General features: G+C 43.2%; 1 protein-coding gene across 1 annotated transcript in view; it reads right to left on the reverse strand.

Annotated features, from left to right (window-relative positions):
* The window catches only part of SPAG17 (sperm associated antigen 17), a 184,886-nt gene extending 173,984 nt beyond the window's left edge, over positions 1–10,902 (reverse strand). The window contains exon 1 of the mRNA XM_017731654.1: positions 10,687–10,902. Within this exon, the coding sequence (XP_017587143.1) occupies positions 10,687–10,902 (216 nt within the window). The remainder of the gene's footprint in view (positions 1–10,686) is intronic.
* Between the last annotated feature and the right edge of the window lie 3,316 nt (positions 10,903–14,218).

Below are 14,218 nucleotides of genomic sequence, written 5' to 3' on the forward strand. Positions count from 1 at the left end.
TCAGCAGGTCTTGGGGAAGAGACTGACCTGTTCAAGGGGATGGATACTGCATCTATAAATGCTTTTCACTTTGCAAAGTAGACTGAAGGGTGTTCTGTAAACACCATGTATGGCTTTGTAAATACACACTTCTGCACAACGCATATGGGGCCAGAACACTAACACTGATGATTTTCTCCAATACATTTCTGTAATGCTTGAACCATTTGTGTGTGTCTCACTGTGTATCCTGGGCCAGTCACCCCAGTAATCCTGGCACAGCTGGAAATTGAGTCTCTTTGAACTGGGAAGCCACCCCCAGGCTGGGTGCACACAAAGAGTGCAGAGACTATAGAGCCAGCTAAGGAGTGTCACGACCCTTGTGTTTGCCTGGCAAGGGAAGAAGGCAGAGTGCTTGTGGAGCACCACCCTCCTCTCTCCAGCCCTGCTGTATCTGTACAATGTACAACAGCACCGTAGATCAACTGGATTTGCTATATGAGGGGAGATTCCCCTAACAAAAAGATACTACTATTATAATTATTGTCCCTGAGCTTTTGACACCCCCTTATTAACAGACACCTAGGAGGAGGAAATATGCATATCATGTGGTCTCTGAGTATAAAGACTACTGAGAAAACATCCTCAGTTTGAATCAGCGTTACTTTGTAGTGGGGATGTGTTTTGGTTCACTAACCCCAGTGACTTCTCCAAGTGGGAAATTCAGTGATTTCATTTTAATTTCTTCACAGCAGTGACAAAGTCAGCCTGCAGACACAGTCTCCATTGCTCTGCTTGCAGAGACTATAGGCAGGTACTGGGACTTGAAATAAGATCACAATGATAATAAAGGGTTTTGTTGTGTTGGGTTTTTTTTTACATCAGTTTCCAACAGCTGGTTGCCAGTTGCCCTCTGACACAGACACATAAAAGGGAAGTAGTGAGTCCTTTACCAGCAGGGATCACTGGAAGAAATGCAGCCCTCATAAATCAAGCCAGCACTGTTGCATAGCTTTAGTACAATGAAGTGCACATGTGCAAGGGTGACTGAAGAGGGACCCCACTCACTGGCTGGGAGCAAACAGAGCATGGTCTCAGGGAAGGGATATTCCTGCCACCATGGCAAGCAGCAGGGAGGATAGACTTTGGATAGGGCAAGTGTCCTGATGGCAGTACTCTGAGGAGAAAGTTCTCAGGGGATTTCCTGTCTTTTGCCAGTTAGCAAGACCACAGCAGTGGAGTGTAGATCACTACTTGACACACCTTCATGGCAGGATGGGAAATACCTTTCATTTGCTTTAATATATCCCCTTGCTTTTACTCAGGCCCATGTAAGTCACCTTTAGCAATGATACTTCTTCCCTTTAATCTTGGAAGCCTAGGAGGAATTACTAGTGTCATCTCGTCACTGGGGCAGAATGAACCAGACATGTTTCTTCTTTTAGTCTTCCTTCTGTTGATTCATCAGCTTTAAAACCTGTCCTGAACATAACACTGCACAGCACTAGCCGGAGGATGTCAGCCCTAAATTCTGCACTGAGCTGGATAACTTGAGCCTCAGCTAGGCTAAAGATGCCTATCATTTCCTGAACAAAGAAATCACAAACTTTATTCCAGGAGCAGGGAATCATACAGAGCTGGGCTGGGCAGGCCTTGTAGGTAGAACATTTCCTATAGTTCAGCTGTCCAGCTTATGCATCCCTGTCATTCTTGCCTGTTTCTTGAGTTTAAATGGCCCCTAGTAAAGATAGAGGCTGGAAACAGACTTCCACCTCAAGAGGAAATGATTCAGGTTTTTTCCCAGGTGACTTCTTCCATGAATGCCATTTGATTCTCTCTCCCACATCAACCTCTCAGTGAGACAGAAGTGTGTGTCATGAGGTTCAGGGTGCCCACTACATGATGGAGGGATCACTCTGGCTTACTCATCTAGAGTAATCAGCTGCCACCAGTTTACCCCATATCCAGGAAACAGGACCATCCAAGGCAGTCCCTGAGCAGGTTGAATTGTTCAGGTGATCCACCTCTGATCCATGTCATACATTTTTGAAAGGAACACAGCAGTAACCTAAAGACTTTGGGAGCTGAGAGTCATCTGCATCTTAGCTCATTCCAAAGGTTAAATATTGTGTGTTCCCCCTAGCTTAAATTCAAGTTACATTCGTTGGATTTTTTCATTTGCTGAGTTAATTAATATCAGACATCTTCTCCCAGATATACACCGTTTGAAGCCCTCGAATGATTAATTCCCCCCTGTCAGGGAGAAAGGTTGAATTTAACAGGGAAGGTTTTAAGTGTATAGATCAGTTCTACAAGAAACTCTTCAGTGGTCCAGTCAATGCAATTAACAGGGGTGACACCGTAGAGTTTATCAGCACAATGTTGTGGAGACCTCGATTTGGGATAAGCGTATAAGGTTTCACACAGCCAGCAGTTGCCTATCAACAGCATTTCAAAACAAGGGTTTTAATTTCTTTTCATCACAAAATGTATTATCAAATATTGCTGTGGGTGGAGCACACACGAGTAACCCCATAAACACTCACTGAGTCCCCGCTGACATGAAGCAAGTTAACTCCATCCCAGCTCAAATATGAACTTCTGTCTTCGAGATGTGATGTCTCCAGCTCTCCACCTGGTGCAGGTGTCAGGTAAAGCTGACACAGTCATTAGGCAGATGTGAAAGTGCATGGAAGAACAGCGACTTCACCTCTGTAAGGAGCACTGGTGAAAATGGGATGAGGATAATTCATTCAATTCCAGCTTCCCTAATTTTAAATATTTTCAAAATTTAAAAGAAAGCAGAGAAGAGTTGTAACAATTGTCTGGGTGCTATGGAAACTTCAGTTACAGGAAAAGTGGAGAAACTTTGAGATTCCATTGCTCTCTTCCCTTGCATAGACTAGTCAGAGGTTAGTGTGATACTGTGGAAATTCTTGCATGGAAAGAAAACAAACAATAAACACTTTAGGGGTTTTCCTTCATCATAGGAAGACTTAATTAGTACTGATGACAGAAAGATAAAGCCAAACAAATCCAAACTGAAAATAGACACATATTTTGAAAATAAAAGTAGTCACTGGAAATTACCAGGAACAATGTTGGAAGTATCTGTCTCTTCCTATCTTCATATATATGTATTAATAAAAACATATAGGGTTGAATTTCAAGGTCTCCTGCCATGTCTCAAGAGAAAGGATGAGACAAAATAGCCTTAAATTGTGCCAAGGGAGGTTCAGATTAAAGACTAGGAAAAAAAATTCACTGAAATAGTGGGTAGGCATTGGAATGAGTTGCCCAGGGAGGTGGTAGAGTCACAACCTCTGGAAGCATTTAAGAGGTGTCTGGATATGGCCCTTGGGGATATGGTTTAGAGGTGATTATGGTGCTTCTGGGTGAAGGGTTGGACCAGATTGTCTTCAAGGTCTCTTCCAATCTTGAAGTTTCTGTGATTCTGTTACTCTGTCTTGTGGTAACCATGAGAACTGATCAGATGTCTGAACGCTCTTCAGTTTTCTGAATTGAATAATCTCTTAACTTTATTTTGGCAAACTACATTTACTATAGCTTTTTTCAGTAAGGCATATTGGAACAGACATACTACAAGATACTGGAATACCTTACCTGTGAATTGCTGCTCTCTTCTCGAGGTCTGTAACATCGGTGAGTTCAGACAGATTCATTGTATCAGTACAGACACCATGTGGATGCTCTTAGGTTTTCCGGTGGTCTTTTGAAACAGGGACACCAGAAACTTTCCGTACCTCTGTGTAACATGATGGTTTATCATTCCTCATGCAGCCTTGCAGACCACCTCCTCTTGTCCGCTAAATGTTACACATATATTAATTTCTAATTTAAATTTCTCATTAGGTTCATTTTTCTGTCCGCTTATAACGCCTCACCAGGTTTTTGGGCTTGTGCTCTCACCTCAATGTTACTGAAAATCTTTCCTAATGAAATAAATGATACTTGTTAAAAGTCAGGATGTCATTCACTGCAAAGCTGTCAAAAAATCCAAACTTGGTGGGTCATACATTTTGTCTTCATGACTTAGAGCTCCTGGAAGTTTTCTATTCTGTTTTCTGTTCGAGCTCAGGTGCATCCATGGATTTGTAGAGTATGATATATTTTGTTTGCTTTGTCCATATTGTCTCCTTTTCAGGATGAACTCTGAGTAATTACTTCATGCAAGCATGTGAGGTACAGTTTAAATAGGTGCCAAATACTTTCAAACTAAATCTCTAACAAATGCCTGTGCGTGTGTGTGCCCTGGGTTAAGCATTTAAAGAAATGAAAAGTTGCTGTACAACTAGATGATGGAAAATGACTGGAAAGGTTCAACAGACTGTGGGACTGCATCATGGGGGGATTGCTGGCATGTTTGCAGATGCTTTTTTTCCAGTTCAGCCAGCTGTACCATAAATACTGCTGGAATATATTTCAAAGAGTTTGATAAAAATGTTGACTCATTTGTCTTAATGACAAATGTCTTTGCTTGTGAACAAATACTAAACAGTTTTGTGTATATTTTTAAATAAAAATATAAAGAAGGGAACAAATAGAAAAAAAAAATCTCCTAACCCAGTTAGTAAAACGAAAAGTCACTGAAGTAAAATTTTTCAAGTTTGAACGACTTCCTCTTCAAAAAACTAGCTAACAAAGTACATCAATAAACTATCCTTGGGATCTTTACCTTTTGGCTTGCCATGAAATTGTATTACCTTAAAAATCAGTTTCAGGAAAAGGAATGAGTACTTGTCCCATCCTGTGGTTTGTCAGTGTGTATGAATGTAAAGCTGTGCCTATTTCAAGAGTAATCACCCTCTTTCCAGAGAAGAGCATGTGGCTTCAAAACCTAATGCAAGCCTGCACAAGAGTCTATAACTACTAGAAGCACCTCTTTGTTTTTATTTTGATTTAACCTGGGCTACATGCCTGCTTTTCCAATTATTATTCCCCAAGAGATATCGACAGTAGTGGTTTGGAAGCTCCCAAGGTAAAACCACCTGTGTTAGGAGAGCTGAGCTCTAGGTGTGGATGATCACACTGTAACCCCATATTCCATGCAGGAGGCAGTCTGCAGTGTTGGAGTCTGTAGGCTTTTATTTCATCTTTCTTCCACGTCTCCTCCAGCAAGGGAGGGTTGCAAAGTGGCGAGGGCAGAACCCTGGCAACGCGTCCTCCCTCCTGCATGCTGTAATTGACGGCTCCACAGAGCCATCAGGTGTGACACTGAGCAGGTTTCTCACCTTCTCCTGCTGCTGCTGGCAGCACATCAGACTATCCCTCACTCCACACTGGCACAAACTGCTCTGGCAGTGTTTCATCAGTGATGCACGAAGCACAAGGCACTCCAAGGGGTTTGCAGACATTAATCAACTGACTGTGATTTGTAGCACTTAAGATGGAATATGATCATAAGAAGTGCCTTCATTTACTTATCTATAAATTACCTACAGCCATCCCCTGTCTTCCCACATCACAGTGACGGTGTGCAGTTAATTGATTCATGGGGGTAAAGAGCTTTCAGACCACCCGATGAAAGATGTTACAGAAGTAAGTGGTGGTGAGCAGGGGTGGTGTTTTGGCAGTGTGTTCCATGCCGTGAGGATGGTGTAAATGAGGTATTTGCTTCGCATTCTTGGGCTCCCTTCGTGTGTGGTGCAGGGAAAGCGGTCACCCTCCGTGAAAGCAGGTTTTATGTTGTGTGACATAAACGCTAGGGACCACTCTATGTGCTGGGACACATGATACAGCTGACTTGCGGGCAAAATAATATAACCCACACCTCTCTGCCACGTCGGGATAAATCCCAGAGTGCACCTCTCAGAACAAGCATATCCTGTCGTGAAATGTCAAGCAATCAACATCAATAAATAATGAGTTGAAAACAGCAAGGTGGCGTAAAACTGCACAGTCGTGCTTGGGAAGGTAGGGAAGCTGATTAAGTGTTATTTCCTGATCTGTAAATCATCAATTCCAAACTTCTTTGTGTGTTGTCTATAAAATATTGGCTGTGGGCCTTTTGTTATAAAAAGGTAACTAATTTTTATTGCAGCCCCGTAAATAGTAATTAACATGCCACAAACTGAACAACATCCTGCTGTAAAAAAATGGGGAAATGCTGTGCCTATTTTTCAAGAGACCTGCATTTGTGCCTGGGTAGGGATGAATTCTTGCTTGCCCCTGTTTGGGTGGGTAGGTGCACATGCGTTGCTGTGTTGGAAAACTCAAGTCCCTTGATTCTGTCCTACCTTAGAAACAGCCCTGACATGGACTGGGAGGGAGCAGCAATCTGAAGCTCACGGTCTCTTTCTGGTGTTTGCTGCATCAGAGAAGGCAGAAAGGAGTGATGAAGTAGGTGATTACTGAATACAGCATTTTTCTTTCCAGCCTCTATCACTTAATGTTTAGCTTATGCCCTGAAACATGAGAAGGACTTAGATCTTGTCTCAAAGTGTTTTTTCCAAGTCTGTCTAATAAAACTGTATATGCTCTCATTATCCATGTAAATCCCTAATCCCTTTCTGAACAGTAACAAACTGTTGACCTCAGCGGCACAGTGAATCCCACAGGTTCAGAATTCCTACTTAAGAAGAAGAAAACTGACTAAAACCAACTCCCTATCCTTTCCTCCTACTTCCTCAGTTTTAAACTAATAATCTTATGGGTGTAGTCAGCACCCCTTGCTCCCTAAGGAGTGGGTAGGTGGGCATGTGAAATTTATTGTACGTTACGCACTCTGCACATGGACCATGGGAGGATCTGGAGCTGGGAGGAATGGGAGGATTGTGCAGCCTAGCCAGACCCATGTTAGATGACCTGGAATATGTGCAGAGCTCCAGGAGGTGTTAATGGCCTGCAGCCATAACGGCCCTGATCCTTTTGCCACCCACTGCCTTCCTTTAGAATATTTGCACCTGGCCACATAAATGCTGAGAGCAGAGACCTTCAGATGCTCCTGTTGGCAGCTGCAGCTTCATGTCCCAGTGATGAAGCTGAGCACAGAGCACCCACCTCAGCTTTTTCTGCCTTAAGCCAGCCTGCACTGCTTCGAGAGAGTAAGGAGGCAACTGGGCTGCTAAATCATTACCCTGGGTTCTGGATCTGACTTTCTGTGAGCCTTTCCTGATGCAACTGCTTCACCTGGTTTATTTACAGTTCTGATCCCACAAGGGCTCTGATGGGAGGGGGCACACAGGGTCCTCTGATAGGACATGGGCAGTCAGCAGCAGGTGCAAAACTCTCAGATGAGGTGAGTGAGCATGGCAGAACATTGAAACAAGGAGCAATGGAAGAAACAAGGGTTTCAGTGAGGCGGGGAGAACAACAAGGGAAGGTAATCCAGGTAGAGAAGAAGGACTGCTTGTTAGAAGATGCAAGGTCATAATTCTCCTGTGAAAAGGAGCATATGACCCTTCTGTCCCCCTCTGTGCCCCCTGTGCTCACTCTTACATTCACAAACATTCTTGTCTTCACTGTACATTGGGGTCAGTCACACTGCCTTTGGGTCAGATTATGTTATAGACGTTCAGACAATGTACACAATGTGGTCTGATTCCACTCTGCCAGAGATGCTGCTCAGCAGCTTGGACCTGACATACCATTCTCCTGTTACTGTGGTAACTGCTGTCTACAGTTCCACAAGGTACAATATTTTGGATTTTGTTGAACTTTTTGTAGGATCCAAACTGGGGTACCTCAAATCATTCATCTTTAAAGCCATATTTTTAAGTAGAGAACTGAGTAACATCCTCAATCAAAAATATGTAAAGGCACATAGTGATTTCACTACAAATATTGATGATTAAAAGTAGTGCTCTGCCCCCTAAAGCATGGGACCACTCCACAACCACTCAATTGCTATTGAAGTCAATAGGCAGCATGAAAATGCAACAACAAAATCCTAATATGCATAAAAATCTACTTTGGCCACTAAGGCCCAGAGTCCAAAAACACTTACTAGCCCTCTGCTAGTCATTGCAGTGGGAGTGGTAGTCAGGATCCCAAGTACCTACCAGGAACTTAGCCCATGTGACAAGATAATGCCTCTTTGTAACTCTCCAGCCTGATTTATTCACTTCTGACAGAGTTCTGCGAGCAAGGTCTGGTTAAGAAATATGAACTTGTTAAACCTTGCTGAAAGGTTTGGGGAAAGGCTGCAATCTCCAGTGAGCAAAGTGCATCTCTCCCAGAGCAGGCTGCATGCTGGGGCCATTCATCACAAGCCATGGGGAGGGGTCTGGCAGGGAACAATTGATATGGTTTTGCCATTGAAGAGACAGTTTCCCCTTAGAACATATGGAAGACAGATTACACAGCCCCGTCCTAATGTGAATGGAGCTCAGATGGGAAGAATACACGGGAGAGAGGGACATCAAGGAATCAATATCATCTGACACCTGTTTTCTGTTTCCAATATGCAGACCTGTGCCTGGATGCCTCTGGAAGTGTCTTCCTCTGCTTGAATTTCAGTTCTCCCTGCAGATCCATCAAACTGTGTCCCAAACACCAGGGACTTTCATCTTCCATGATCGGTGGCAGAAACTAATGGAAGAGGCTGGCCCTCCCCACCACACCTCCATCTTTCTAACCGCCACTTAGCAGGCTTGCCAGGATTTCAAACTTGGACACAAAATTTGACAATTTGACAAATTTGGACACAAAAAGTGTTGGCAGGATGCCAGGGTGACTGGTTGGGTGTGTAACAGTGAGAATGGTGGGAAAATGCCTCTCCGAACACCATACCTTCTTCTACCACAAGCCTGGTTCTTCACCTTTACTTTTTCATTTCCCAACACACAGGAACCAGCTAGAACCAACCCTAACAAAGCACTGCCAGTATGGTTTTTTTATGAGAAACATATGTGCCATAAGCAAGGCAGCTAAGGGGAAGTAAGGAGAATCTAAGTTAAAATATGGAATCACACTTAAATAAGCAAAGCAGCTCACAAAGCAGTGTTACAAAACAAATATGCAAATTGCAATGAGAAAATAGAGAAAGAAAAGGAAAGAAAAAAAAAAGAAAGGAAAAAAAGCAACCCATGTTAATAAGTTCCTTAAGGGGAAGACAAAGTGTAGAATAAATGCCTCTTCAGAACACAGTCTTTCCTGTAGAAAATTTCATCATGTTGTGCAAAAGAGAAAAAATTTGATTTATTAAGACTGTATGAAAGTAAAAGAAAAAAAATTGTATATATATATATATAGAGGGAGAGAGAGCGCAAAGTTATGTAGAGCAAAATATGCAGAGAGAAACCAAGCAAAAAATAAATGTTGCTTAGGATTTCTGTGACAAAAAAGTGATGACAACGTGCAGTGTTACCTGCTTGCCCTGTGTGTGTTGGTGCCTTGGCCTGCAGCCCATTTGGTGAGAAGTTCAGATGAAGGTTGTGTGTCCTTTTTCAGACAAAAAGTGAGTAGGGATCCCACAGGAGTGGGGTTGCAGATGAAGGGAGGTGTGAGTCCAAAGAAAGGCTGGTCTGCGGTAGGAGTGGAGGTAAGTCCGGGTTAGTAGTCTCTTGCCTTTTAACACTGCAGAGAAGAAGAGATGAAGGAGAGGGGGGTGGCAGGGAAGTTTCTTAGAGATTTCAGTGAGAAAGAAAATGGAAGGTGTAACATTCCTCCTAATGCAGGACAATTCCTTATCTGGTGAGAGCAGAGACTGTTGCTTTGCAGCCCAGATGTTTTCACTGCGGCTACACATCAAAATTAAGAGCTCTGCAGTATACCAGGCTTGAGATGCAGAAGATAACCACAAGTTAAGATACCTGAAAAGCATCAGGTTCATTAAAGCCCCATAAAATTGACAGATCTTCTTGCAAGGAATCTAATAGTTCAGCTTAGATAAGAATTTTTCTTTGAAAAAGGAAAAATATACCAACAAAAATTGCACAGAAATAGTCTTTGTTCATCTTTGTGGTGTCCTGGCATGGCAGGGGATCATCTCATCCCCTCCACTGGCAGAATCTGGCTTCCACAAGCCTCTTTCAGTCCAACACACAAGAGACTATACATCATTGTTATTATTATTACTGAGATTGTGTGCTGGTTCTGCAATAATTCATTGATGCTTTGTGTGGGAAGTACAAAAACTGCAGCCTGGGGACTCGAGCTCACTGTTGGTGAGTTCGTCTAGAGACTTCATTTTAAACGTGATTCACTTTAAGTTATCAAGATATATCTGTCAGGGTCTTTAATGCACTAATTATAGAATCACAGAATTGTTTAGCTTGGAAGAGACCTTTGAGACCATCAAGACTAACCCAGAACTGCCAAGTCCACCAGTAAACCATGTCCCAAGTACCACATCTACGTCTTTCAAATACCTTCAGGGATGGCAACTCAACCACTTCCCTGGGCAGCCTGTTCCACTGCTTGATAACCCTTTCCATGACAAAATTTTTCCTAATATCCAACCTAAACTTCCCCTGGTGCAACTTGAGGACATTTCCTCTTGTCCTATCATTGGTTACTTGAGATAAGAGACCGACCCCCACCTTGCTGCGGCAACTTTCTTTCAGGCAGTTGTAGAGAGCAATAAGGTCTCCCCTGAGCCTCCTTCTCTCCAGACTGAGCACCCCCAGTTCCCTCAGCTGCCCCTCGTAAGACTTTTTCCTTGTCAGTCCTGAGCAGCAAGGTCACTCCACCCACCAATACTTTCCATGGCCCCTGGGCTCTGTTTCAGCTCAGGAACCTATGGACCTGTGCTGTAGCCTCGTATCCAGTCTCATCTCCGTCCCCCTTCTCCAGCTGTTCTGCACTGAGCTCCCCGGATGGACCCTGGACAGCATCCAGCACCTTGCGTTGCTTGGGGGTCTCAACAGCAATGGCTATCAGCCCCCTGGCACTGCCCTCCATCTCCAAGACCCCACATGGCCTGGGATCACCCTTGCATCTCCACTTGAATGGCAGCCCCATTCTGGCTTCTTCCTGACAATCTCACTGCTTCATGACCTTGATTTGGATTAGTGCAGGGGCAAATGCCTGTTCCCTCTCATGTCACTACATAATGGATGCAGGGTAAGGCCAGGGAGGAAAGGGAAAGGTTTACAGCAGTTGGAAATGTGCTGTTCAGTGCAGTGGCTCTGTAAAATTGCAGAAGGGCCTGTTGATATTGCTGTTGGGCTACTCTCTGCCTGCTTGCTGAGACCACAGGACATTCACTGAAGATTTCTCAAGAGAGAAATTTCACTGGGCTTGTTTTGGTTTTGTATTTCAAGGAATGTTTTTGCACCTGGGACAAGGGAGTAACAAGTCTAGATCTGACAGAGCTTCTTAAGGGGTAATAAACATTTATAAATCTAGAAAAAGATGCTAAGGCCACTTATTTTAAGATTAGCTAAAAAGTTGCAAAGTCAGAGAAAGAAGGTCTGAGTGCACTGAAGAGGACATCTTGCATTTTAGGAACCAGCAGGCATTGTGGAAATGTGGGAACATACCAAGGAAGAAGAGGAGTGGGATGTCTTGGCTCTGGGTGGCCACAGCTTTATAGCAATTACTTCTTGTAACAAGCTTCTTGTACCTGACTTTTTTGCTATCCTCTAAGCTGCAGACCCTTTGAGCTGTTGCACCGGCTGCGTTCTCTCTCAGCACGGGCGTGTTTGATGGAGGCTGGTGCTGGCTTTTCTTACAGCCAAGAAATAGATGCTGAGTGTGGGAGATTTACAGTGTCTGTGAGAGTCACGAGGGATTAAAAATGGGTTACTTGGTGGTGTGAAGCTCATGATTTGGGATAAGCCTGCACGTCACACACCCACAGCTGAAATGGAGAGCACTTGGCAGGAATGGGAGGGCCCTTCACAAGACTTAGGCTGCATGTCACTGGTTAGTGGCCAAAACTATGGACCTGGAACTTGTCTTTAGTGACGTTGTTTTTAGTGGGGAGAAGTTTCAGAGGGGCTAGGCCAGTAAAAAAAGAGACTGTTCTGGTTGCAATTCAAGATGAGGAAATTTTATGGTATAGAGAAAGAAGAAAGGCAAGAACTTCTTTCTTTTGCCTCAGATTATTTAGCTGGATAAATCAAGGACACAAAGTCTGAGAAGAAGCAAAAAGAAGCTTATGGAAGAGGGAAGATAAGGACAGAGCTGGATAATACTTGTTTTTTCTTATTCTTGGACCAGTGTCCCTTATTTCCCTCCTCATCCAGAAATGGACTTGTTTTCTTCAAACCCTTAGCAAAGGTATTGCTTGCTGCTGAAAACCAATTATCTTACTTGTTAAGTGCTTTCTTTTGGTAGGAGTATCTTCACATAAATGGTCCTAGGTGAAGATGTTAGCCACCCTCTTCAGCCTAAATGAAGAGTCAATCTATGTGAATCAACACAACAAAGGTAAAGGTCTCACTATCATGTCTCCAGTTTGTTTTTTTTTTTTAATTCTTGTGCATCCAGAATTCTTCTTTATACACTGTACCATGTGATGACACAAGCTGGTGTCAAACCAATCTTTTGTAGCAATCATACCTCATGAGCATCTACAGCAATGCTGAAAACTTTTGGCATATCAATATCTACTTCACTCCTGGTCTGTACACACATCTTAACCTTCAGCTAGCTCTTCAAGTTAGGCAACTTCATTAGTGCATTTTTTATTTCAGCATCTGGTAGCTATATGTATCCTGCTATGGTACTCTGTGCGTGTGTGTAGCTGTGTTACAAACCTTGTATCAGTGAGCTCATCGAAACGAATGAAAAACCAGTCACATTTATCTAAATCCTCTGCTAGCTGGATTGCAAGGTCATTGTCCAGCTGAATTCTTTAACTTTATCCCTACTGTTTAGCATGCATTTTGTATTCAGTCGTTTTGGTTTTGTTATCACAGGCTTAAGATAATGGCTTGGCATAAGAGATGCTCATTCCCCCTGTGAAATCACCATCAGATAGCAGTTCTGGATGTGCAATGCAGCCTGCCACTTGAGAGCTTGCCAATATAATATTATCTGCTGTCATTGGAAACTTCTGTAGTGAAGTGCAGTTCCTAGGAATGTCTGTCATTTCAAAAGGGAAGGATCCTTTTTTTTCCCCTCTCTTTCATTTGAAAACAAATTTTTATGATGTCTTTCAAAGTAGCATTTAGCTCTAAAATATTCTTTAAAAAAATCTGCTTTCAGAATCCAAAAGATGTAATGGCTTCCAATTTTGTTTCATCACGCAGTACTTGATTGTTCCCTCGTGCCTGAAAGTCTCAGTCTGCTGCTTTATTGTACACATTTGCATTTGGGCTCCAGAGCCACGGTGTAAATATGTCAGTGATTGCTTGTGCACAGAGCTTGGGTGTGTTTATGCAATGTGCTCAATCACATAATAAATATTGTAAACATCGTTGTTTACATCACTGGCAGTTTCACTCTGCTGGCCTTTAAAAAACATCCTGCTATGTATAGAGCCAACTTTTGAGGCTCTGCACCCATAAAACACAAGGCAGGTCTTGCACAGAGTGCTAAAGCCATATTTGCAGTAATGTAGATGAGGAGCATTTTTTTTTACATTTGTTCTCAGAGCCTGCATATAATGAAACCATGTATTGTTGTATTCCAAAAGGAACAAGCCTGTGATGAAAAAAAGGCACTGTAATTAATCACCACTGGTGCCTTGCCAGTTGTCTGCTAGGGCCAGCATTTTGCCATCAAAAGTTTAATTCTTTCCCTGCTTCATCTACATTCCCTCTCTATCTTCACCTGGAAATTAATTTTCTTTTCATCCCCACCCTAGTGTCCTCACCTTCCTGGCCATGCATTCCCAAACTCCTTTCTTTCCTGTCTGGTCTCTGCTTCTTTCATCCTCTCCCTCAACAGAGCAGTCCAGCTGCTCTGCTGCCTTGTTTCAGATGCACTGGTGAACAATCACTCCCCTTTTTTTCCCTCCTCCAGTCTCTGCCCACAACTACCTTGATCCTCCCTGCACCCCAAATACCTTCTTCCTCTCCCATCATTTTCTCTACAGCAGAAAGGGAGAAATGTTTATGGGAAGAGTGTGAGAAACGTCCAAGTTCTTTGTCTGTCTCTCTCTGGGAGCTGCCTGGGGAGGAGAAGCGGTGGCTCCAGGAAGGTGCGTCTTTTGGAGTACCAGAGCAACCCTTCCAGCTCAGGGTGGTACCTGAGGACCTATCCCAGAAGGGCCCAGAGTTCTGGTAAGTTTGGTTCTTCATGGAGAAACACAAGGAGAAATGGAAGACATTGTGCTTCCTGTGCCTGTTTTTATGTAGCAATGGAGCGATGGACAGTAAATCAGTAA

The sequence above is a fragment of the Corvus brachyrhynchos genome, unplaced genomic scaffold, assembly GCF_000691975.1.
Source record: "Corvus brachyrhynchos isolate BGI_N302 unplaced genomic scaffold, ASM69197v1 scaffold3, whole genome shotgun sequence".
Lineage (NCBI taxonomy): Eukaryota > Metazoa > Chordata > Aves > Passeriformes > Corvidae > Corvus > Corvus brachyrhynchos.